Here is a 26,885-nt window from a genome sequence, read left to right as displayed (position 1 = left end):
ATTGAGCAGCCACGCCGCACTCCTCACAGAGGCCACCTCACAGTTACCGGGAAGCAGCCGTGGGCCCCACCCCCAGTTGGTGGCAGTATCAGAGGGACAAACAGGCAAGGAAGACCCCCGAAGAAACGAGTGTTGTGGGCACGTGCTGAGACAGGGAACGCGTTTCTAAAAGGCGTCAGAATAGGGAATATCCACAAAGGACCTTACTTGTTATTATCATTTGTGAGGAGTAGGGGTTATTATTCATCAGGTTACAAGGCTGAACGTAGGCACCAGTTTAGTCCTGGCATAAGCATACCATCACAGATCGGCACCAGGTCAAACGGTGCATGCGTGTGTGTGTGTTCGTTGTCTTTGGGAAGCCGGGGAGTTCAATAATATACAGCTTCTTTCTGAGTGTACCATCACAGTCAGTCCATTAAATCAGTTAGTGGGTAAAGAAACTTGCAAAACGTCTTAGGTCTGTATTTATAGACAATTAACTTAGGAAACCACTGTCCATGGCAAGTATCATACCAGATTCAGAATTATGCCATACAATAAAACAAGTGGATGCTTTAGTTAGAGTACATTTGTATCTATTTTAACTTACTTTAAAAGGGATTTGTGACAAGTCTAAACATTTTCCTACGTATGCATTTTGTAAAATTTTTTCAGAGATTTGGAAATACTTCTCAGAGCGAACAGTTTCAATTACGTTCAAATAAATGCATAGGTCTGTTCACATAAAAAATGTTAAAGACCATAGTCTTTGCTGAGATATATAATTTGAGGCATTCAACAAAGAAGATAACTTTTAATAACCATCTGAGGAGTAATTAGGAACAAAAAATAAAGAGACAGGAATATCATATTTTGATAAGAACCAAAGATTCTACTTTCTTAACAGAAAACTATTAAATGCTATATAATTACAGTAACCTGCCTGGCTGCAGGGTTTCAAACAGTAACATTCGCAATAACTGCCAATATCACAAGCTAAGGCTTATCATTATTGTTAAGTGTCTCGATGTAACGCAAGCTGTTCCCATGCCCTCTAGGAAGTCCCTTAGTGTTTGTCCTTTATTTTTTCTACAAATTTCAAATGCATAATTCTATCTATAGGTAGACATTTACATTCATGCGGTAAATAAAAAATCTCTTGTTCACCTGGGGCATGTGATGCATATTATCAAAAGAACCCCGTATTTCTATCCGTGGGTTAGAATCCTGGGAAATAAATCCCATGTGCTTGCTCCCATACATTTTGTCGTATTAACAAACATACAAGCCAGTTCATTGGTTCCATACAAAGAAAATTTTGACACGGTACACAGACACACACACACGCCTCAAAACAAAGTTCTAACAATTATTTTGAGGGGCAAAATTGAGGATGAAAATATGGGAATATAATTTGATACGTTACACTTATGTATCTATAATCTTTCCATTGATACATAACTTTGAGGATTAAACATCCATCGTCGAACACTGAAAACAATTATACTCCAATAAAGAGGTTAAAAAAGAAAACTCCATCATCAAAAAGAAGCACCCTAATCTGATTACAATTTACAGCTTTTTGGTAAATCTTCACAGGAAGAATGCAGGCAAAAGCAGCCCTGACAGGAAACCTCACATTCCAGACGTACCATGGGCTCAAGTGAATCCCAGGAACGGCAGCTGTCTGTTCCCGTCTACTTCCCACAGTAAATGCAACACTCACTATTCAAACAGAGAAATCTGCTACACAAGCAATTATTCTACAAAAACTGGATAGGCTGTTTATGCACCCACATGAAAATAGATGTGAAAAATTAATTGGAGATATCGAAATCAGCTTCCTTCTGATGCCACGCATTCGCTTGCTTTAATCAGGCATGATTCCATCTAGTGTACAAAAGCCCTGCTTCCCAAACCAGCCCCAGGCCCAGACACCCTTCGCCCCGGGAGGGGGAGGGCATGGCAATGTCAAAACCTCCACTCAGGCTGAATGACTGTCACCAAGCCACTTGACACCTCAAAACCAATTTTATGATCTGCAAAACAATAGCTTGCCTCTCTAGCAAGATGGCTATGAGGCAAGCTATTGTTTTGAGATAATTCACCTGAAAATCCTCAGTAAAGGAAATAATAGCTGATATGTATTCAGTGCATTGCCCTGGACTCCAATTATTTAACACGTTCAATTTAAGAACAAAGTACTTCTTTGCATTCGATATTATAAATGAGATAAGTGGGGCAAAAAGAAGTTATACAACTAACTGCTCGCAGACAGTAGGTGACAGGTCAGGGCTGAGGCACTTCCCCACCTGAACCAAAGTGCAAGTACGAACGCCAAGGGCAGGAACGCAGCTGACACAGAGAGAACCGGCAAAAGAGTGGCCCCCTGCTTCCCCCAGGCTTCCATTCCTCTGGCCACTGCCCACATCTTCCACCCACCCAGCCCCGCCCGGGCTTCGAGGTGTGTTTATGACCAGATAAACCTATCTCTGACATGCACTGACTGTACTTGACCATGAAATACTGGGTGCAATCTGTTCCGACCCCAAAACTAAGCTTTATGGTGGATGGTAGTGACGTACACACACAGGTTTTGGAAAATTACCCATATCTGCCATGAGAAAACAGATGCTCCATCCAGTCAATATTCAGTAAGTACCCTTTGGAGCACCTGCTATGTCACAGGATCACAAAGACAGAGGCTGCATTTTTAATGGCGTGTAAGAGGCTTTGCCCCAGGACTACAAACTTCTTATTTCTTCTTATCCAAACATGCGGAGAAGAAGAGCAAGGGCCAGGCACCCCCAGACCTGAGTGTGCACCAGGCACCCCCAGACGTGAGTGTGCAGCTCCCGGGCACAGGCGGGAGATCCTCCCAGATTCGCAGTAAAGCCTTTCGAGAGTTCTCACTGAATTCCCTGGGCAACGATATTTACAATAAAGGCAAGGTGCCAAAGCAGAAGGCAAACTCTGGCTTGAATCCCCTACAGCCAAAAAGTAATTTCTAAAAACGTGCCTTTTCTACCTCTTGAAGTAAGAAAATGCTTTTTAGCAATTATTCTCTATAATCCCACTTTCCCATAGGTCCTCATTTCCTCCATCCAGTACTTGCTGTTAGTAAATGCTGTCAATAACTTCCCTTCTAAAAATGGGTCAGGATTTCTTTATGCTGCGTGAAAAGGTCCAACTCAAAATGGATATCTAATCAGATTCTAAGATCATGCCTTTTGTGAAATGCCTCAGAGTAAAGCCTCTTACTTTTTGCCAAAAGAAAGGAAGGAAGGAAGGAAGGAAGGACGAAAGAAAGAAAAGAAAGAAAGGAAATTATTTTAACCTTTTCCATCTGGAAATATGCAGCACATCCACCCTTCCCTTTTATTTCCACTTTACAATTCAGAGTAAGCACAGTAGGAGTCAAAACTAAATGCAAAGAAATTTTAACAAAAAGGAAGGAAGGAAAGGAGGGAAGGAGGGAGGGTAGAAGGAAGGAAGGAAGGAAGGGCTCAGTGATTTTGATATCAAAGAAAATCTATCATTAAAAGAAAAATAATTTAATTTTCTTATACCAATTAGTGCACTGTTGAGCTGCATTCTGAAAGGATGCACATAATCCTGTCCCTCTGCTCAGATCACCTCATCTGCACTGGCGTTTGGGATAGAACACTTACACTGTATATTCTATGCTGTTAACACAACTACACAGATAAATGCAAAGAGAGTAAGATTTTTAAAAAGCATATACTATAAAATCTTAAAACTTGATCATTTAAATATATACTAGTCATACTGGTAAAAGTGAAGTTCATCATCCCAAGGTTAAGTCACCCACACTGTACAAGGTATGCATTTAGTTGCCCACCTAGCAATCTAAAATAGAGCCTGTGAACAACAATGGCAAATTAACTACTGTACCGAGGGGGGGGCTGGTCTCTGAGGGCCTAGAGCACAAAACTGCCACTCAAACACTACATAACAGTGAGAACTATTAACTATATATTCTCTGTCCCCCAGGTTTTGTAACAATACCCTAAGGGTGCATCGCATTTGTGGTGAATTTTACAGTTTACAAAGCACTTTCACGTTCATTATTTCATCTTTATCCTGACCAAAAAGGGAGGAAGGAGACGGAGGGGCAGAGAGTAAGACCGCCAACGTTTTCCAGATTGGGGAAAACCCTCGGAAATGAAGTGGTTTGCCCAGCCATCCATAACCAGCAGGTGGAGGGACCAGTGTTTAAACTATTCCGTATTCAAACTCCGGCCATTTGATTCCAAGGCGTGCATTCTTTACATTACACTCTGATACCTATATTTTATTGGCTTGCTGCTATTATGACTTTTCATTCATTACCTTAGTTTGTACAACTGAAAGCTCAGAAACTGATTTTATTTCTTATAGGAAGTCATACCTATTATAATTCTCAACTGCGATTAATAACAGATAAGCAATGAAGGGAGACAAAAAATAACCTATGTAACATCAAACGGAGCAAAGTTCTTGAAATTGCATGCATGTCACTCTTTTCCACTAGGATACAAGACATGCAGACAACGTGAAATTTCTAGATGTTGAAAATGCTTTTAAACTGCTAAGACATTTCAAATCATAAAAGTTCTGATGGCTTTTATATACCATTTTCTTTTAAATCTTTTAAAAGTCACATGCCTTTCTGTTTCTGTATTATTTTATATGTAATATTAAGATTTTACACCTTTTTCAAATCACCAACCATAATACATCATTTACTCAGTAAACACATATTAAACAAGTACAACTATACTATTCTTGGTTTGTAAAGGTTTAAAAGTAAAAATTTCATGTTACTTATCAACAAATTGTACTGTGAAATTTAAACAAGCTTACTCACTTGATTCCAAAATGGCGAGAAAGGCGGTTAATTACTTTAGCACAAAGAAAATGTAAAGAACACAAAGACTAGTAAAAATTAAGGAGAACTTCCATGTAATAACCTATACATTACTATTAACTATTAGTAACTGCTGTGAGGCTCTCCCTCTTCCTCTCTTCCAAAAGTTCTTGTCACAAAGGACTGAAACTACACCAGATTCTCATCTGGATGTCAGATGTATAAAATAAAGTTTTGATAAACTATGCAATGTTGTTTCTGTAAGATACAAATTTAGATCAAACCTGGATTGTGTAAATAATGGTCTGTACATTTTTAATAAAAATTACTTATTAAAAATAGTTTATCAGTTTGGCAGAGAACAACATAATTCACCCAATAAGTACAATAACTTTATCCTGATTGTTACTTTGCCCAGCAGGCTCTCGGGAAATACTGAAAATGCACACATAGTCAGCGTCACTCATCCAAGGTCACTACTCCAGTGACCATTCTCCACGCAGTCAGGAGCGACATCACCAAGCAGTGGGTGCACTCCATCCACGGGCAGGCCTGCAGTTCCCATATTTAGGGCTAGTAACCTGCACACAAATGGGGTGTCTGCTTTTCCTGACCAGAGGAGATGGAAAGCAAGCTGCCTAGGGACGGGAGGACAGGAGAGCCTCTATGGCTGATGCCCGTGGGTCCACAGAGGAAAAAAAGGGGAAGAAAAACCTTAAAAGTTGCAAGAAAGATAAATAAAAATGCACAGTTGTCTGAGATTATTAATTAAAGCAGCCTATAGACCCATAAACCTTAAGAGTTCTTTAAGGCACTCCTGTATTATAAAAGAACAGTAACTGATGCTCATAGGATAAAAGGGAAAATATTAGGTTAACAACATACATCTAATAAGGTAAGAAAGGCATCACACATTTTTGGAAGATTTCTATGTAAAATAAATTATGAAAAGTAGATGCTTTAAAAGTTACACATGAGTAATCTGAAAAAGGTTCCCCTCCCAGAAAGGCTGGATCACGGAGGCAGAGGCAGTCCATTTCAGGGTGATAACGCACAAGGAGGGCACCATGCAAAAGTACATCCAGGTACAGAAGCCAGCATGCACCAAGGCTCACTGTGTCTACAGCGCTGGGGCCCAGGTCTGCGCCTCTGAGCCTCTCTCTGCTTACAATTTGTCCTCTTGGGACTATTTTAAGAACCAAAAGAGCAAACTTCCAGTTATAAAATAAGTAAGTCACCGGGACAAAATGTACAGCGTAGGGAATATAGTCAATGGTATGTTGACAGATGGTAACTAGACTTATTGAGTTGATCATTTCATAATGTATAAAAATATCGAATCACTGTTATGCACCTGAAACTAACATAATACTGTAAGTCAATTATACTTCAAAAAAATAACAACAACAAAAAAAACCATGTGCGATCATGAATATAAAACGATTGAACAAACTGAAAACGCTTCCAGGTCTGTAAAGCGCTGTTACCCCTGGAACTCCCCAGGTCACTGGAGGCCTCCACAGGTGGCTGTGGCAGCACTGCTGGCCGCATCTGCCCTCCGGCCGACAACCCCCATTTTAAGGGCGTGGCCTCCCGTGAATTTGGTTTCCTCATCCATCAGGGAGGTGCTGTCACAAACGCACGTGTGATCCATCTGTTCACTCTGTGGGGACTGCAGCGTGTCGCTGTGACGGTGACGAGGCGGCCCCAAGACACCAGCTCCGGACACGTTGCACCTGGGCGACAAGCGCCCTCTCCCCAGGTCTCTGCACCCACTGCTCCTCCTGCAGGGTACCTGCACTCCCCTCCCTCCTCCTCGGAGCATCCACACCGGCTAATCAGCCTCTTCCTTCTCTCTGTCTCTTCCCCAGGGGGTCAAAGGCGCAGTCTAGCTCAGCCCCTGGGCACACGGGTCCAGCATGCTGGTGTAGGTCTGCCTGGACTGCTGGACCACGGGCCACGGGGCTGTGGACGCTGCCAGCTTTGCTCACCTCTGTATCGACAACATGCAGCCCTCAAAAGACACTCACTGGACTGAAGTGCATCGACGTGTAATTTCAAATAAACGTAGTGCACCACAGAGATATCCAGAGGGCGAGCTCTGCAAAGCAATCCCAAACAGTCCCCCTGGTCATGACACCAGGGGTAGGAGCTGGTTGACAGTAGGAAGACAATTCTGGCGTCCTCTCTGGTCTTGAAGACATCTGTCAGCCAAACCTCAAGCATAATCCCCACCTGTCATCTTTACCCTTTTGGCTTTCCCTCCACCTTTTAGGGCTTTCAGGTACTCTTAGGTGGGGGACACCACGGCCCAGGTAATTCACCCACGTGCAGCACGTCAGTTCAGGTCAAGGGCACCTTTCACATCTACTCACTCCTCTGCAGTGTATTTTACTTCCAGAAGAAAGTGTACCCTCTCACGCATTCTTAGGTTGACACATAAGAATTTTTATCACAGGTTTAAATAGATGTGAATGATACATGTTTCTTTTTTTTTTTTTTTACAACAAATATGTCTTACATGTATTTCTATCAAAACCTTGGAGCTGAGAAATAGTTCATCCAGTCTATGGAGTCTGTCCACCACACAGCCATACTGGAAAGCCATGCCAAGAAATAACTAAGTCAGACCTAATTTCGGTCTGAAAGAATTATTTTATAATCTAGATACACATTCTAACTTGCATCTCACTTCTGTGTTAGAATTCGAAGATGGAGGACGGATGGAGACACACAAGGAGCTCGGTAGTGATCTGTTAACGTGAGAAGCAGAGTCTCCACGTCCACAGGAGCTTTGCTCCCTTCACTTTCCCCGGACCCTCTCTCAGAGCAGAGCCTTCTCCCTCAGAGCTGAGCCTTCTCCCTCAGAGCAGAGCCTTCTCCCTCAGGGCAGAGCCTTCTCCGATGGTTCAGGACCCACGTCTACACCCCGGGGCAACAAGCCATGGTGAGACTCTGGATAGGAAAGTGGGAAGCCTTTCTTCTTTTGCAAGTGGGAGAAGCGCAATCGTGCAAGGGAAGCAAATTCATTTTTCAAGAGTCTATATGAACACTGAGGACACAGCAATTGATTTCTTTAAATCCTTTTCTTAAGTTCTTAAAACCTTTGCCCAAGTCCCCTCTTGGAAGTGGGTACACCAGTTTGAAGACAGCTGATGAGGAATTCCCACCATGTCATCTCCTCCTGTCATCTCCCCTGAGCGAGGGCATTTCCAGCATCCCTACAGGCTGCCTTTACCCTTGGGCATCACACATGTGAAGACAGGCCCAGTGGTTTCCCCTCAGGCTTCTCCTTTCATGTAGCCATTACAGAATTCACTCATCACTATTACACATGCACTACTAACAGTTTATCGCATGTAATGTATATATATTATTATACAAATGTATTTAGCATGCATTCAGTATGTAAACCCTGGAAAAATTTCCCTAACATATCTAAATAATAAGTCAGGCTGCATATCCAAATCTTCCCTAGGATCCGTAATCAATACATTAAGAAAAAAAGAAAGACGGGCACGTATGTATGTGACAACAGGGGTTTCTTGACAAATTGGCCATTCTGAGTACTAGGTCATTGGCCTCTGTGTAAATTAATCTAGTTATCCCCAAAAAAGGATATATCAATATCATCTCTCCAAGCCAGTTCAACTGTACAAAACATTTAAAGCATTCTGCCAAAAGAGATTACGCATACCCCATATCCTCAAGCCCATGCTCTAGTAGGTCTGTGTAGCTAGTGGGAAGCAGCCGCATAGAATAGGGAGATAGCTCGGTGCTTTGTGACCACCTAGAGGGGTGGGATAGGGAGGGTGGGAGGGAGACGCAAGAGGGAGGGGATATGGGGATATATGTATACGTATATAGCTGATTCACTTTGTTATACAGCAGAAACTAACACACCATTGTAAAGCAATTATACGCCAATAAAGATGTAAAAAAAAAAGAAACTAGAGCTCTTCAAGTCCATGCTCTAGTAGGTCTGTGTCTTTATTCCCGTCTGGGGAGGGGAAAGGGTAAGCTGGACAAAGCGAGAGAGTGGCATGGACATATATGCACTACCAAACGTAAAATAGATAGCTAGTGGGAAGCAGCCGCGTGGCACAGGGATATCAGCTCGGTGCTTTGTGACCACCTGGAGGGGTGGGACAGGGAGGGTGGGAGGGAGGGAGACGCAAGAGGGAAGAGATATGGGAACATATGTATATGTATACCTGATTCACTTTGTTATAAAGCAGAAACTAACACACCATTGTAAAGCAATTATACTCCGATAAAGATGTAAAAAAAAAAAAAAAACTAGAGCTCTTCGAAATCTTTCTTCAAGGGAAACGTAGTAATTAAGAGAACCACTGGAGCCAGAGGCGTGAGTGCAGCGAGATTTCACAGCAATGGAGCCACACCCTACTCTGGAAAACCTACAGGAGTGGCCAGCTGGGAGCCCCTCAACCTCCCACTGGCTTCAGCCAATCACTGCACTCCACCCGAAGCCGCTACCAAACCAACCACAAACGGTTTCACAGACTCTTCCACTTGAGGACGATAGCCTTACATAAGGTAAGGAAGAAGAATAAAAGAGGCAAAATCAGCCAGCAATGGAAACCACTGGGTTTTCAGGTCAAATCCTGAACCCTGCGTCAGTCTTCTCAGGGAGAGGCCACACGGGCCCCCAGGACCAGCTCTGCGGCAGGTGGAGGCCCTGCAGCCCCAGCCGTGACGCTTCCTTACAGACCTTTCCGCTAAGTCACAGACTCTCTTAAGAATCAGGGGCAATATTTTAAGGCATTCTGAAAACTGCTCTGCATTTTCTTGTCTCTCTTAACGCAAAAGAACTAAGCTGAGCCTCTCATACTTAACATAAAATCAAAATGAAAACATTACAAACCTAAACTTGTTACAATTCAAGAAAATTCCTAAGTGTTATGGCTTAGGTCTGCTCTTTCTTCTTTGGGGAAAAGTACTGAAGGGAAGCTAACATGTACTGACCACCCGTTTTACAGATAAGCAGAGCTTAGCTCAGAAGTTAAGCAGAGCTGAGATCTGAACCCAACTTTTTTTCCAAAGTACATGTTTCCAGTGCACCCTCCTGCTTCTCGGAACTCCTTCACTCATTCAATACACACTTAGTGAATGATTCCTACTGAAGGCTCCGCTGGTCATCTGAGATATAAAGACAGCAAACTTCAAGCTCACAGCGTCAAGGAGAGACAGATGAGCAATTTCGGCATCATGACAGAGTAATCACCCAGGTCTCCATACAAAGACCAGAATGATGGGGAAGGAGCCTTTGCCATGGCTGCACCGCTGAATGCCCGTCTGGAATTTCTTTTAATTTTTATGAACTATTCTCTGTGGTAAAGCAGAAGCCAATTCAGTATTTTTTTAAAATATACATGTCTACCACATAGTATTAAAGAATTCCAAAAGATCGTAACAGATAAAAGTGTTAATTCCTCAAATTATTTGTAAAGTTTTCAATGAAAATGAGATAACTCGTTGATAGTTTCGTTTCAGATAAATGTAAACCAGATGTAGAATGTTTTTTTTTTTTTTTTTTTTTTTTTTTTTTATGCGTTACGCGGGCCTCTCACTGTTGTGGCCTCTCCCGTTGCGGAGGACAGGCTCCGGACGCGCAGGCTCAGCGGCCATGGCTCACGGGCCCAGCCGCTCCGCGGCATGTGGGATCCTCCCAGACCGGGGCACGAACCCGTGTCCCCTGCATCGGCAGGCGGACTCTCAACCACTGCGCCACCAGGGAAGCCCTAGAATGTTTTTTTAAAATAGTTCCAAGTGTAGCCTCAGAATTCACCCTTAAGGAGGTTCATGGGTACACTCTCACCCTTCTCCAAGTCAGAGCCTGTTAAATTACAGAAGAAAAATGTAACACATACATAGGACTAACTAAGACCATTCACGTAGTTAACTAAGAATATAGACCAAAACTCTACGGAAGTCTGAAGCGCATAAAGAGCCAGGTGCAAAGTAAACAGTATACGTACAAACCAAATCTAATCCAGCCCGTCCTCTGGATACAGGCCCAGACGTGGGAGCTGCATCCTGGGCCGGCACGCGCCGCACGCGAGGCCTGTCCCTGCGTCCGAGGCTGCTACACTTTCCCACTCAACTGAAGCAGCAGGGCGGCCCCACAGAAACGTCCCTCTTCAGTCAGGCCAAGTGAGAGTGAACAGTTCAGGGACACGAGAAAATGGAGGTCAAAGATGTTGCAACTACAGAGGCTCCACGAACGGGGAAAATGATTGTATTAGCCGTTCAAGTAATAGATTCCCCTAAATGCAAAAATTCTAATGACAATCACTGTTTTTCAGTTCTTTCTCTTTCCAAAAATTCTTCCCTTTTATGTTCAACACACTTTCCTTTAACTCCTTGCCAAGAAACTGGAATTGCTCTAAGGCTCCAGCCATTTCCTGGTATCAGTGTTTCCAGAAGCTGTACTTCCTGTAACGACAAAGAAACACCTTTCCCAGCCAATCGGATGCTTTAGGCAGCCTTTTTCTTCATTTCCCTTTGCCACTTGACCATCTCCCTGGCCAAATGATGCCCTCGCAGGGCTGCCGTGCTTCCCTCCCAGCAAAGCCTGTCTCACAGGGTTCGCTCAGAGCCCAGGGACGTCAGGACAGCGAGTGTGCTCCGGCACTAACTCTGATCAAGGCGCTATTGCCAACAATGGACACACATCATCTCATTTCATCTTCGCTCCGACGTGGGCTTGCCTAACTCCACAAGCACCATGCTATGCTGTGTCCTCGGCATCTGCTTAACAAACAGCGACACAGACCCATTTCTCAACACCCCAGACTCTCTGCTTTTCCTTACTGAGAAGTCGCCAGTCCCAACGCGCTAGGAAATACTGACCAGGGCCAGCAGTGTATCAACAAAGAAAGAAAAAATGAACAAGAGTATGGACTGTTTGTATCTCTCTCCACACACACCCCCTCCCCAGGGCAGATCTCTGTCTCATAATGACATCTGCAAAAAGACTGTGTCGTCCCACACCCTGGTACCTTGCTGTAATAGCAATATGGGGTACTTCTCACCAGACCATAACCCAGATACAAGAAGCCATAATAATCTGGAATCTTGAAAATCTGGCCAGGATACATTAAAAAAAAAAATGTGCCAACACAGAACAAAAAGAGTCCAAAAATCACTTAGGAAAAAAAATGACAAATTTCCTAACGATGGCCCATTTGACAAAAAGAACAGAACAGTTACAAGACACATAGGTGCCAACACTCTACAGCTATAGTAGGATCTTAGGAGAAATTCAATTAAACTAGAGCATTAACGTTAATAAATAACCTTTAGGTCTTCTCTGGTGGCACAGTGGTTGAGAGTCCGCCTGCCGATGCAGGGGACACGGGTTCGTGCCCCGGTCCGGGAAGATCCCACGTGCCGCGGAGCGGCTGGGCCCGTGAGCCATGGCCGCTGAGCCTGCGCATCTGGAGCCTGTGCTCCGCAACGGGAGGGGCCACAACAGTGAGAGGCGTACCGCAAAGAAAAAAAAAAGAATAACCTTTAACATAGAGGCATTCCCAGCGACCTGAAAATCCTCTGAAAGTATCTGCAGTGCTCAGCAAAGGACTAGGATTCCACCCCCTCCACACACACACACACACACACACACACACACACACACACACACACACACACACACACACGATCCACATGCCTCACTCCAGGAGAAAAAGAGCAATAATCAGCAGGGCTTTCCCTGAAAACCTGGCTACTATGGGAAAACCGTGCCTTCAAGAAAGAGGCTTAAGTCTGAGCACGCTGACAATGTCTGCATCCCCAAGGCTAGGGGGTGTAGCATGGATTAACTGTGTCAAGACCCCGGAAGCATGAATATATGGGTCAGAGAACTTGGTTAGGGTAGTGGAAGGCTGACATTTAAGGTTAGAAAAGGGTTTGCACAAAATCCAGTAACTAGGAAGGAAGTAGCAGCTAAAATAAAACCAATGGGTGGACTACAGGAGGAAATAATACTAAGCGATAAGACAAAGAAAAATGTCAACATTATACGCAGAACACAGGAAAATCAGCAGCGTTGATAACTAAGGAGGTTAGAAAGAAACCCACTTAGATACTGAGAGAAACGGTGAATATTAACTTTAAACCCAAAATAAAATCAGAGAATAGATCAAACGTGAGGATCTAAAAAATGTTTCCACCACAAAGGCACAGCCAGAAGGAGGGCTCTACCCTTGCTGGTCAGCGAGGTCTCTGAGGTCAGGGGCAGGCTTCCACTGGGTCCCGCCAGACGGATCCCACAGCGGCTCAGCACATCCATGTCTGCTGAGGAATGAATGCATGAGTTCACACTGTCCCTGCTCAAGAGGAAAAGTCCAATCACTGTAACGAGAATAAATTATAATGAACTGCCGTGGCCCCTGTTGAGGGGTATTATTAAGTTGCAAGCCAACTCAAGGCTACATTTCCACTCACTTAAGAAGCGCTGAAATGTAAAGCCCACGTTTTCACAGGGAAGACGTTCGGTTTCTTGCCAAAATGTAGTGATTTCTACCAGATGAGGCTGGCTGGGCAGCTCTCCAACAGTGTAAACAATAGATCGTATCTTAAATGTGAATCCATAGACTATCAGAGTCAGAAATTACATTAAAATAGAAGTGATTTTTTTTTCCATTTTCAAATCTGTGCATGACGTAGAAAAGGAGTTGGTAAGTATGAGAGGTATTGATGCATGTGACTTTTTTTTTAATATTCATGGTTTGACATTTTGAGATCTTGTGTAGGAGAAGTAAGTGGGAGGCTAGAGAAAGGCAGAAATCAAGTGAACAAACTTCAGGGGCTGAAAAATCAACTATGATCTCAATAGGAGGACAATAGAAAAAAAAAGGATAACGTCAACCACAAAGTAGGACGACTACAATTAGTTAAACGGCATCGCAGTAAAATCGTACTTATTTTTAAATTTAATTTTTGAATGGGTAATAAATTGTTATTCAAAAATCAAAAAATATAAAAGGTATACACTGAAGTCTCCCTACAAATCCTGTTCCCAGCCCCCCAAGTTCCCACTCCCGCCATCTCCACCAGTCCTGCAGAGAAAGTGCTGTGGGCACTTCCCTGAGTTCTGCCCCGTTTCTTTATGCAACACAGACACACACAGGTATACACTTTTACTGTCCTAACACAAAAGTGTGTGTGTACATGTGTGCATTGCTTTACACTTTGCTTTTTTCATGTAGCAATGTATCTGGAAGAGCTTTAGTACCTTTGTTTCACTGCTACAGATTTTATTTAGCCAGGCCCCTACAGGTAGGGCTTCAGGTGGTTTCTTCAAACGTTCTCTTCAACCAATGCTGCAATATGTTAATACCTTGTTAAACCATCTTGCCCAAGTGTGAGTCTATCTGAATGATAGATTCCCAGAAGGAGAATTATTGATTCAATGGGTACATGCATCTTTAATACTGATCGATACTGCCAAGTTGCCCACTTCCGAGGCTGTACCAGTGGATGCTCCCACCAGGAATGCATGCCAGTACCTGCTTCCTCATAAAACTGCCAATAGTGTGTTATAAAATTTATCAATTTCTGCAAACCCAACAGGAGGAAACGGTACCTCAGTGTGATTTTAAATGGCATTTATCTTACCATGAATGAGGTTGAGCATCTTTTTGTTCATAGCCTTCGACGAATTTTTAATTGGGTTGTTCTTTTTCTTAAGCATTTCTAGGAGCTCTTCATATGTTAGGAAGGTTGGCCCTATGCTGTGATGTTGGATATTAGTTTTTTTCTAGAGCTGACGGTTAAGAACAGTTTGGTGCTGCTGGAGCCCTAACTGGCCTGTAGGAAGCAGGATAGAGACAGCACAGGAAGTCAGAGGGCGTCACCGCACGGGAGATGCACAGGAATACCTTGTGATTTTTGCTTATGGTATTTAGGGCCATCAAGGTGTTTTTGCTAATGTAGACTCACTTCTCCATCTTTTCTTTATTTACTTCCAGATTTTGAGTCACATTTAAAGGCTCTTCCTACTCCAAGGCTACAAAGGAATTTCCTCATTTTTCTTCCTTCTATGGTACAGTATTTTTTTTAATTATTTTTTTTACATCTTTATTGGAGTATAATTGCTTTACAATGGCGTGTTACTTTCTGCTTTATAACAAAGTGAATCAGTTATAAATATGTTCCCATAACTCTTCCCTCTTGCGTCTCCCTCCCTCTCACCCTCCCTATCCCACGCCTCTAGGTGGTCACAAAGCACCAAACTGATCTCCCTGTGCTATGCGGCTGCTTCCCACTAGCTATCTATTTTACACTTGGTAGTGTATATATGTCCATGCCACTCTCTCACTTCGTCCCAGCTTACCCTTCCCCCTCCCCGTATCCTCAAGTCCATTCTCTAGTAGGTCTGTGTCTTTATTCCCGTCTTACCCCTAGGTTCTTCATGACTTTTTTTTTTTCTTAGATTCCATATATATGTGTTAGCATACGGTATTTGTTTTTCTCTTTTGGACTTACTTCACTCTGTATGACAGACTCTAGGCCCATCCACCTCATTACAAATAACTCAATTTCGTTTCTTTTTATGGCTGAGTAATATTCCATTGTATATATGTGCCACATCTTCTTTATCCGTTCATCTGTCAATGGACACTTAGGTTGCTTCCATGTCCTGGCTATTGTAAATAGTGCTGCAATGAACATTGTGGTACATGACTCTTTTTGCATTATGGTTTTCTCAGGGTATATGCCCTGTAGTGGGATTGCTGAGTCGTATGGTAGTTCTATTTTTAGTTTTTTAAGGAAACTCCATACCGTTCTCCATAGTGGCTGAACCAATTCACATTCCCACCAACAGTGCAAGAGTGTTCCCTTTTCTCCACACCCTCTCCAGCATTTATTGTTTCTAGATTTCTTGATGATGGCCATTCTGACCGGTGTGAGATGATATCTCATTGTAGTTTCGATTTGCATTTCTCTAATGATTAGTGATGTTGAGCATTCTTGCACGTGTTTGTTGGCAGTCTGTATATCTTCTTTGGAGAAATGTCTGTTTAGGTCTTCTGCCCATTTTTGGATTGGGTTGTTTTTTTGATATTGAGCTGCATGAGCTGCTTGTAAATTTTGGAGATGAATCCTTTGTCAGTTGCTTCATCTGCAAATATTTTCTCCCATTCTGAGGGTTGTCTTTTCGTCTTGTTTATGGTTTCCTTTGCTGTGCAAAAGCTTTGAAGTTTCATTAGGTCCCATTTGTTTATTTTTGTTTTTATTTCCATTACTCTAGGTGGTGGGTCAAAAAGGGTCTTGCTGTGATTTATGTCATAGAGTGTTCTGCCTATGTTCTCCTCTAAGAGTTTGATAGTGTCTGGCCTTACATTTAGGTCTTTAACCCATTTTGGGTTTATTTTTGTGTATGGTGTTAGGGAGTGTCCTAATGTCATTCTTTTACCTGTAACTGTCCAGTTTTCCCAGCACCACTTATTGAAGAGGCTGTCTTTTCTCCACTGTACATTCTTGCTTCCTTTATCAAAGATAAGGTGACCGTATGTGCATGGGTTTATCTCTGGGCTTTCTATCCTGTTCCATTGATCTATATTTCTGTTCTTGTGCCAGCATCTATGGTATATCTTTAAATATATATTTAAATATACGATCCATACGGAATTTATCCTGGAGGTATAGTAAAAGGTATGCTCTAATTTTATTTTTTTTCCAGATGACTACCTAGTTGTCCCCAAATCATTTATTCAGTAGTGTATCTCTACTCCTCCTATATGAGATGACACTTTTGAAATATATTAAATTCCTTTATGAGTCTGGCTCTGTTCTAAGGCCTTTCTATTCTGTTGTACTGGTCTGTCTATTCACACGCCAGTACCACATTGTTTTAATCACTGCAGTTTTATATAAAAAATAATTAGATGACATATTGAATCATGAGACACAAAGAGTATTATCCTAAAAAGGCGTGATGACTGAGGACACAGGAATGTTTTCCAAAGTAAACTTCTGGTCCTGGGAGAAAAAGAAAATGTGAAAATGTATGTAATCCTAATAGCAAAGATAAATATATAATTACCAAATCTAGAAAACCATAGTAATCAAGCCCTTCTGGATATCATTTTAGATGTTGATTTTGGAAGCTGCTAAAACTCCAATACAGAAGCACACAGTTGCGTCACGCACAGAGAAGTACAACCTGAACACTGCATACTCATGGTGCTTTGCTCCGGCAGTCACCTGCTCTTCATGCAAAATTGCCCCTTACAGAGTACTTACCAACTTACAAGTTCAAATATGCTTGCATTCTTTTAAATAATTCATCACATCCAAACACATGGCATTGTTTCAGCGCTTCACAAGCAACACTTTCTCTTTCCTAGTGTAGAAAACGTTTTCATCAAAGTAAAAAGCTCTTTATCACCGCCTCAGGAACTGAAGCTGAGGCATCCAAAATGCTCTACACACTTATGCCCCACTCCTCCTATCGTCTCCTGGTGCCGCCCCTGGAGCTCCCCATCCAGCAGCTCAGGCGGACAAACACGCTGTGCTCTCAGTAACCCAGAAGCCCTGGTCATTGGTGCCAAACAGTGTACTTGGATCACATGCAAAAGAAAAAAGCATCAAGTGGAATTTCAAGCTATGCTAGCAAAATGTATCAACCACATTACTTATTTTATTATTCCCTTCCTTCGCAAAAACTAACATTTTAAAAGGACCGCTTTGATCGTTTTCTCCCGTTTAAACACCTTCACTTGCTCATACATTAGACTTGCTGTGCTTTGCACTGTGCTAGGCACTGAGGTTAAGAAAAAGAATAAAACATGCTGCCTGCCCCCAAGGAGCGCCCGCAAGCGTGGATGAGTACAAGCGCCGGGCATTAGGGAGACACGGACGGGGCCGGCGGGCAAGCTGGGGAGCGGGGCGGGACTCCAGGGGTCCCAGCAGCTGGCATCGGGGAGGAAGCCCTGTCGCAGGAGACGTCATGACCTGGGCCCGAAGCTCAGGATATCAAGCAAATGGCCCCGTGCACAGTGGGCCGTGGAGGCCATTAAAGAGTGTTCTTCACACCTACGCACTCCTCCATCCGCTGTCCGTGATGGCCTTTTATCTTGTCCGCATCCCTCCTTGAAGGCAAGGATGGGTCTGGACATATCCATTACTGGTGATTACGACAGCAAGTGGTACACAGCAGACCCGCGATAAACATCTGTGTGCTACACCATCTGATAACACTGTGCTCCTCGGCACCTCCCACCCCCTCCCCGGTGACACATTCGAATGACTTCCGGGGAGGACCCGACAAGTCCTTCCTTGCTCCATCCTACCAGCTTTACCTTCGCTTCTCTTCTGCGTGAAGCCCTCACCACCATCAAATCATCCCACTTCCTGTTTCCTGGATTCGGGCTGTAAGTTCCTACCCTCCTGCCTCTGTCCAGGGCCTTGCTCAGCTCCACATACCAAACACTCTCTCTCCCTCAAGACACCTCTCAGATTTCATCCCACTGGGCCCTTTTCACCAAGATGTGTACTGAGAGCTTACAAGTGTTCAGCGTACTCTACGTGTGCCAGCCCCCTCTCACGCAAGCCTCTCTACACACCACTGATGGATAAGTCTTCCTCAACTGTTCCTTCAATCAGATCAGTTCCCTTCTAAAAAGTTCTCAATCGGGCTTCCCTGGTGGCACAGTGGTTGAAAGCCCGCCTGCTGATGCAGGGGACACGGGTTCGCGCCCCGGTCCAGGAAGATCCCACATGCCGCGGAGCGGCTGGGCCCGTGAGCCACGGCCGCTGAGCCTGCGCGTCCGGAGCCTGTGCTCCGCAACGGGAGAGGCCACAACAGTGAGAGGCCGGCGTACTGCAAAGAAAAAAAAAAGTTCTCACTCATTCCCATCCCCCAGCTAACCATCCAGTCACTAGCCCATCCTCTCCAGCCTGGACAGGACCCTCGGTCGTGCTCTCGACTCCTGCGTGGCCCCGGGCAGCTCGTCCCCCTCGGGGCTGGCCCTCCCACTCCACTCACTCCCAGATGCCCGCAAGGTTGTCCAGTCAGGGAAGTGGGAAGAGAGCATGCTGTGAAGGTGCCGTTAATTCTCCCCGTTCCCTCTCTCCACCCAAACCCTTCTCAGCACCCGCACCCGCTCTCCCCACCGTTCTCTCTGAGGACAAGGTCCCCTCGCTGTGCCAAGCCTTCTCGTGCCCACTACATTCCATTCCTCCCAGCTTCTCTAAGGTTCTATTCTGTTCTCTTTTTTCCTACTCTTCAAACTCCTTTTCCTCAACAAATAAACACTCTCCAGCCAGTCCTACGTGGGGAAAAGCCAGCTCTTCTCTCCCTGTAGATACGGGGTGACGTCTCCCCTTTCCTCCTCTGAGGACTAAAGTGCCACACAGATGCGTCCCCGCCGGCTCCTCGGCCCCTGAAGATGGCTCTCCGCCTCCGTCACTCCACTCGGAAGCCCTGGACAGAGGTCACTGGTGGCACCCTGGCTGCCTGTCTCGAGGTTCTTCTTCCAAGTTGCACGGCACGTTCATCCTGGCCCGTTTCACCTCCGTGCTCTTGCACTCCTTCTCAGGGCTTCCACGGCTCCTCCTCTTCTGCCAGCTCTGACTCCTGCCCTTCTCTCACTCCCCCTGTTTACTTCAGGTTCCCATTCAGAACCGTGGCTCCAACGCCCACCTGGAGAGTCAGGAAGCTCATCAGCTCCCTCTGCAGGGTTCCCTCCTGTCACTCATCAGACTTGGGGAGCACCTACACCGCACCACACGACTGCTTCTTAGCCGACTCCATCGAAGCCCTCCCGGTCACGTAGAGCATCTGCAGACTCTCAGTGGGGGACACAGCCCCAGGGTTTTAGACACCATGACTACAGTCTTTATTCTCTGGCCTTGGTCCATCAACCCTCTGATTTCCAGACTGACTTACCCAACTGCCTTCTTACCATCTCCACTAAACCGTGCAGCAGGCATCTCAGACTTACCACAGCCGAGCGGGACACCTGGCCCCTGGCGGCCCCCTTGCCAGCTCCCCACGCTGGGCACAGTTCCACCTTGCGGCCTGTGCTCCAGCTAAAGCCCTGGGCCCTATTCTTGGTCCTTGCTCCCCCTTATTCCAAGCAGCTGACCCGCCCGCTCGTCTGACACGTTCTAACACCTCCCGAAGGTACGGGGTTCGATGGATTCCACTTCCGTCACCATCGCCCTAGTCCAAGCCACCAGTGTCTCTTGTCCTGGCTACCGTGGTGGCCTTCGGGGCCTCCGTTTCCACCTCAGACCCTAGATTCACTCACCACACTGCAGCCAGAATGAACTTCTGAGATCACAAATCACACATCAGCCACCTGCTCAGAACCTTCCAGGACCCGCCCCTTGCACGGGGAGTAAAGTGCACATTTTACAAAGCGCTAACCCGGCCCGAGTGCCTCGTGGTCCTCGTTCCACAGGTACGGTGTTCCCCTGGGTCAGAGCCCCAGCATCAAGGCCCTCGCTCGCTGCCTTGGGTCTCCCTCGGCCTGGGGCGCTTCTTCTCTAACACCTGCAGTTTAACCTCCTCTACCCAGAGAGACCCTCACGACCGCTCAAACCTGCCCACTCTCACGGCACTTGATCTTCCTGATGGCTGACACTCGGGTTGTACGCCTGATCGCTCAGCGTCTCCACCATGGCACGTAGGCACCGACGACGCTCGGCCCAGGGTAGGGGCTCAGCGCCGACCCCTCTTTTCTCAGGACCCAGCCACCGCACGCAGCCCAAGCTCCCCGTCAGGAACCGAGCGGCCCTCCGCCCTCACCTCACCCGGCCACCCGCCGTCCTCCCTGCCTCGGGCCGCCTTCCGCGTGCTGGCGGGCTGGCGCAGGCCCACCTCTTCTCACCTGGGGGTGTCCGCCACAGGCCTGAGCCCTCTGTCTCCACCGCCCACGAGCCCAGCTCCCCCACGGAAGGTGGGCTTCCTGCCTTCCTACCTTACCTCTTCTGTAGAGTCCTTCAAAGGGTAACTGTGAGGCCCTCGGCGTGAGTCCAGAAGAATCCTCTCAGCCTCGCCAGCCTCCCTCCCCAGGCCTCGCCCCACCTGCCTCCTGAGAGCAGCCTCCGATGTGCCTCCCCTGGCCAGAAAGGCTTTCCCCAGAACCCGGCTCCCCCCAGCCCTGGCTGGAAGCACCCTCCACCGCAAGACCCAGCGCATCTCCTCTGGAACCTTTCTGGGGCCCTCGGAGGAGACGGGGCTCAGCTCCGGGTCCTGGAGCGTCTGCACCGCCTCCGTCGGGATCCTGCTTGTCAGCTGGCCTGTCTCTGTGCTCGGCTGTGCGCCCTTACCGGACTGGCTCTTTCTCACCCACGGTGGAATTCTGGCTCCTCAGGACAAGGGCCAAGACCAAGGACGCTTTCGATGAGTGGCTTCAACTTCTGAGCTCCTTGGAGGCAGACACCACGCTGTCATTCATTTCCGCTCATCTTTGAATTTTCAACACAAATATCTGAGCTCCCTCCATATATGTGTCCGCCACCTTTACAGGCTCAGGGATGTAACCAAGGAAGACAAGCCACTGCCCTCAGGCTGGCACCGAGCTTGCCTTCTGCACAGGGAAGACAGGCAGATAAACAAGTGGGCCAGTAAATGAGTACGAGAACACCAGAAAGTGGTAAATGCTACAAATAAAAACAGAGTGCTAGGCGTCCTCTGCCTCCTTTGTAGGATTTGAGCGATTCTATCACTGTGGAGTTTTCCCTTAGACAGACGTGGATCAGCTGAAGGGACGTGATTTACATTTTAAAAGGAAATTAAAATGTTTTGAATTAAAAGTAAGAGTTCTCCTTTTAAGACAGAAATATTCCTTTCTCATGAAAATTACAGTTTCTTTCCTCCTGGGACCTCATGAGCTGCTTTTAAACAAACAAAAACTAACAGTGTATTAACTGGTAAAATGTTCACCGCACCAAGTTTAACCTGCTTTATCGTAAACGAACTCTCGTAATCGTCTAGCACGCTGCATTGTGTGTGTGTGTGTGTGTGTGTGTGTGTGTGTGTGTGTGTGTGTGTGTGATGAGGACTTTTAAGATCTACTCTCTTAGCCACTTGCAAATATGCAGTACAGTCTTAGTAACTACAGTCACCATGCTACGTTACCATCACTTATTTTATCTATCGCTCTGCATTCATTTTTCTTAAAGGGGTAGAAAAAGTTTTAGACGCAGAAATTACCTAAAGTTAATATATCAGGTTGACACTGTAGAAGGCACCATCTTCTACTGTTTCCACCATTGCTCATTTGAATTTTTAGGGATTATCTTTGTTCACGGAAGCTTTTTGAAATTAGAAGAGGGATTTCGTGAAATTAAAATTAATGAATCTAAATAGTTCCACCCGCTTTAAACAGTTTGCCCTTTGGATTTAAGCCCTGATTACTCCAGCCAAAACACACGGAGGCACCTCCACTACGCCTGGTCATTTCCTGACCTGCACCCTGGCCTGGCAGGAAGAGTTCACAGTCTTCCTTTGCTGGTTGTCTTGGTAGGTATCCCATCTATATTCCAGGTCCTTTGAGGGACTAGTTCTTATTATCTGCATCTCCCTAAAATGATTTGCACTGAACAGGTCCTCAATAATTACCTGTTAGTTGGCTATTAATTGAGTTATACCCAGTTTGGTTGCTGTGTTGTTGGCCTTGCACCCCTCTGCGGTCCCAGTCTCAACGGGTCCATAAGAACAGGTTCAACGTGAAGTCCAGGTAGCTTCCATGCGGTGGACACGTTTGCTCTTAAAAGGGATCGTATTTATCTCTATTTGCTCAAGTGCTGGCCACACAGTATCTTAAGTCTCAAGAAACAGAGCAACAGTGGTCGGTGATGGACGCCGAGTATATTTAAGGTCTAGGATTCCTAGACACATACACATTTTCTGTTCGGAATATTTGAGAAATATACAAATTGTGTGAAGAAGTATTGATATTTCCCACCTGCGCTAACAAATCTCTCCTAGCTCGTTTTGCTTGCTGTCTCTGATCTCTCACTGACCAACACTTTTCTTTTCTACAGCACTCTGCATCATTCGGAGCAGCCAACTGGGGAAACACACAGTAGCAGAGCGGTGGGAGCATGCGTGAGAGGGACAGAAAGACAATGACCTTCCTTTAACTTCTGGAAGTCCTTAAGGCAGGGTTCCCAACTCGACTGGTAAAGTCCTTGCCCGCCAGCTATATTTCCTGCACTTCCCGCCACGGCACCAAGCGTACTCAAGGTAAGCTCTTTCCTCCGGAAGACTGAATGCAGCTCCTACTGGCCTATCGAAGCACAACTTCTTGGATTTCCTTTCCTGTGTGTATGTGCATGCGTACACACACACACACACACACACACACACACACACACACACACACCGCTGCCAAGTGGACTTCTCAGTTCGCTCTGGGAGGATTTGGGCTCTCCCTGCAGGAGGCTTGCTTTCTATTCCAACCAGCAACAACTCTCAGAGCAGTAAAGTGCTCGAGCCCAGTGCCTGAGGACAAGCTCAGAGGTCAGCAAAGAAAGGTAGACGGCAGATGAGGTGAAGTCAGCAACACCCTGATAGGGATGTAGAGTGACCACTGACCCTTCTAGCACTGGGCATCAATGCTGCACCTGCTTCTGGGAGCTCTCTTCTCCTGGTGGGTGACGTCCTCTTAGACCGCAGCCTGGCTAGGGCAGCGCCTGGCAAGTGGCAGTAGCTCTTAGTAAGTGTTTGCTCCGTGCGTTACTGAGCGAACCAGTGAATCTGTGTGAGCCAAAATGGACAGGAATGGAACTAGGATATTATACTTTTAAAACACAATTTGCCCTTTGATGCTGATAAAAAGCAGGCATTCCTACAAACAACAGTTGGACCCAGCAGCCTTTACATGACAACTTGCTTGTTAGATCAAACTGAAAGGAAAAAAAGGGAATAAACATGCACCAATCACGACACATCTGTATACACTTGGGCGTTCTTCCATTCTTACAGAATTCCAAAGTTTTCTCAAAAAGACTCGTTTTTATTGACAAATATCAAAAAAGTCTGCCAAGCTTCAGGTACTTCAGTCATTCACACAAATGTGGCTTGCCACGCAGCAACAGACAGAAACAGAGTCCCCCAACGTGAAGGATACAGGGTCAGAGCAGAAACTGGCAATGGTCCTTAAAGTCGCCATCTAGCCTTTTTCCGCTTTTGCAGTGAGGTGGATCTAATAATAGATTATCTATCTAATCTAATAATCTAATAATCTAATCTAATAATAGATTTTGCTTAAAAGAACCTTAGTATTTACTACCTTAGTAACATCCCAAAGAAGATTTTTATAACCTCTGGTTCCTATTCAAACCCCAAGCTACCTCTCTGTGACTTGGTTAGAGAAAAAGACAAACAAAAAAAACCCAGCAACTCCTGAGTCTATATTCACTGGGCTTCTCCCTGTGGGAACTCCCCACAGGGGTGAGGGGGGTGGGAAATGGGGTCAGATGGCCCTCTTCTCTGGGTCCTCTGTCCCTCCAAAAGGAAAGCCTGCTAGGAATTCCCCTAGGACATCTCCATCCCACCTGAGCTGTTCATCTTTATTCTTCTCCCCAGTATCCCTCACAACCTGCCCCACCCTAGACAAACAGCAGTAACAACATACAAACAGAAACTTCATTTTAGGAAAACCCCTGCACAGCTTGTCTCCCTAGCACAGCCTTCTTACCAAAACGTTCGTAGGCAAGATGTGGCAGCCTCTGACCCGCACACCCTCACTCCTCCTACCCCACCAGCTGCCAACTGTAAAGAGTAGATGTTTATTTTTTACAGAAGGAAATCACTAGTTCAGGAGAGGCGGGGAAGACAGGAGCCCCAATTTCAGGCCCCAGACTAACCCAACACAAGTCAGAGCTGGTTGGAAGCTCCGTCCTCTCCCGCAACCTTCATTCAGTTCACGGCCACTAAGCTGTTTCAGCAAATAAAAATGTCCATTCCTAACACATCCAAGGGCAGCTGGCGAGGCCACTCCTGCCCAGTCTATGTCCTCCCTGAACCACAACATCTCTGAATTAATCAACACCCGCAGGTGGGGTCCAAGGGAGGCAGACCCCTGGGAGCTGCTGTGCAGGTCAGACTACGGGAGGCTACAGGATGGCGGAGTCAGCTGCGAGTCCAGGGCCCACGCCCCGATGTCCTATCGGGTCCACCGGCAGATATGAGCAGAGACAGCCGCCAGCGGCTCCACACAGCCAGCAAGCGAGAGGCCGCTGGACCACGCGGCCCCCTCGGACTGAACCTCGCCAGGGAGGCGGGATCTCGGGGCGGGGCGGGGCTGGGCGGGGAGGGGGTGGGGGGTGCCGGGCAGCACAGTACACGCTCGCACGCCCAGGGGCTGCACCCCAAAGGCGCCCTGCGGGCGGTGAGCCCAGACAAGTTCCGGCCGCGAGGAGGGGTTAGACCCCGGGTACCCAGGAGGCGCGGGCCGGCCGGGACTGGGGAGTGAGCGGCAGATGGGAGACGGAAGCCGCAACAGCAACCCTGGAAGAGTCTGCCTGGAGAAGGCGCCGCGGAAACGCGGTTCCCCGGCGAGAAGCAGACAAAGACTCGGGTGCGCACGCGGTGGACGGTGGCGCCGGAGCCCCGCGCCTAGGGCCTCGAGGGGCCGCGCCCGCCCCGGCTGGCGCCGGAGTCGCCCGGTGTTCCGCGGGCGCGACCTCCCTCCCCGCCCCGCCCCAGGTCTCCGGTCCTCACCTCGCTCGCCCTCCATCCAAGACAACGGCGACCCCCTTCTCTGTGCACCCGGCGCCTCTTCCCTTAACATCTCCCGCCTCCTGCCTTCTAGCAAATATCTGCCTTGACGATTCTGCTCAGTCTTGTCCCCCTCCCCCGTGACACGCCTTCTGCCACCCCTGCTCCAGCGCGCTCTCAGCCCCGATCCCGGGGCTGGGGAGGCGGAGTGGCCGTGATCCCGGGGTGGGGGCTGGGGGGGCCGGGAGTCCGAACCGGCGGGACCTTTCTCCTCCACCCTCACGCCCCATTGTCCTTCCTCTTACCAGCCCGACCACCAGCTAACCCCCAGGGTCTAGAGAAAAGTGGACTCTCGGCGGAGGCGCACCCACTTCCACGCGGCTAGTCCACGCTCTAGAACAGGGTCACTGCGGGGACCGGGGGTAGAGCGGCCAGGCGCCGACACCCAGCCCGGGGAACCGCGAGTGCCTTCACGTTTGGGAGCGCGGGGTCCCGGAGCCCTGGCCTGCCCTCCCCTAGCCTGGGGACGCAGCGGGCGGGACCCCAAGCGGAAAGAAGCGCCTCGACTCCAGCCTAGTGGCCGCAGGCTAAAGAGAGGAGCCTGGCGTCAGTGGCCACAGAGTTGAGAGTATAAAGACGTGCAGGGCAAGCGTGGCCAGAAACAGCACCGGGACCCCGAGGCGGGCAGCAGGTCCTGTTGTAAACGCTCGGCTCCCGCCGCTCTCCCGGTCACCCTTCCCCCGCACGCACGCGGAGCCTGGGAAACCCCGGTGTCCCGCCGCTGGCCAAGCCCCCCGCCCCTCCAGAGAAGCCCGCGGGCCGCCAAACTCTCCGGGCACACGCACCCTGCCGGCCGCCCACCGCGGGGAAGGTGGAGCCAGGCACTTACTGGGGCTCAGGAAACACTCCGTCAGCCTTCGGAAGCAGCTCGCATTATTAGAAGGTCCATCTTCCATGTCGGAACCGAAAAGCAGCGGGGACGCGGCGGCGAGGGCGGCGCCGGCGCCTCGCGGCCACCGCGGAGTTCGGCCGCCGCCGCCGAGGCTGGGACCGGGACCGGGGCCGGGGCCGGGGCAGCCCCCGCCGGCGCCCGGGAAGCCGTGGGAGCCCGCGCGGAGGACCGCCGGGCCGAGCGGGAGCCGGGGCGGCGGCGGCGGCCGGGGCCCGGCGCGAGCTGGCAGCAGCAAGCCCTGGAGCGCAGGGGAGAGGAAGAGCCGCCGCCGCCCGCCGCCGCGGTGACTGCTGCCGGGGGGGACGCTCAAGGGAGCTGCCTCTTGTCCTCCTCCTCCGCCGCCGCCAGCATCGCCGCCGCCGCCGCGCCCTCCCTTC

General features: G+C 47.5%; 1 protein-coding gene across 1 annotated transcript in view; it reads right to left on the bottom strand.

The window, feature by feature from the left end:
- The window catches only part of PDE10A (phosphodiesterase 10A), a 310,755-nt gene extending 284,228 nt beyond the window's left edge, over positions 1-26,527 (bottom strand). The window contains exon 1 of the mRNA XM_032651210.1: positions 26,446-26,527. Within this exon, the coding sequence (XP_032507101.1) occupies positions 26,446-26,512 (67 nt within the window). The 5' untranslated portion in view covers positions 26,513-26,527. The remainder of the gene's footprint in view (positions 1-26,445) is intronic.
- Between the last annotated feature and the right edge of the window lie 358 nt (positions 26,528-26,885).

Source organism: Phocoena sinus, chromosome 12 (assembly GCF_008692025.1).
Source record: "Phocoena sinus isolate mPhoSin1 chromosome 12, mPhoSin1.pri, whole genome shotgun sequence".
NCBI lineage: Eukaryota > Metazoa > Chordata > Mammalia > Artiodactyla > Phocoenidae > Phocoena > Phocoena sinus.
The sequence above is the reverse complement of the archived record's forward strand: the minus strand, read 5'-3'. Positions and strand labels throughout refer to the sequence as shown.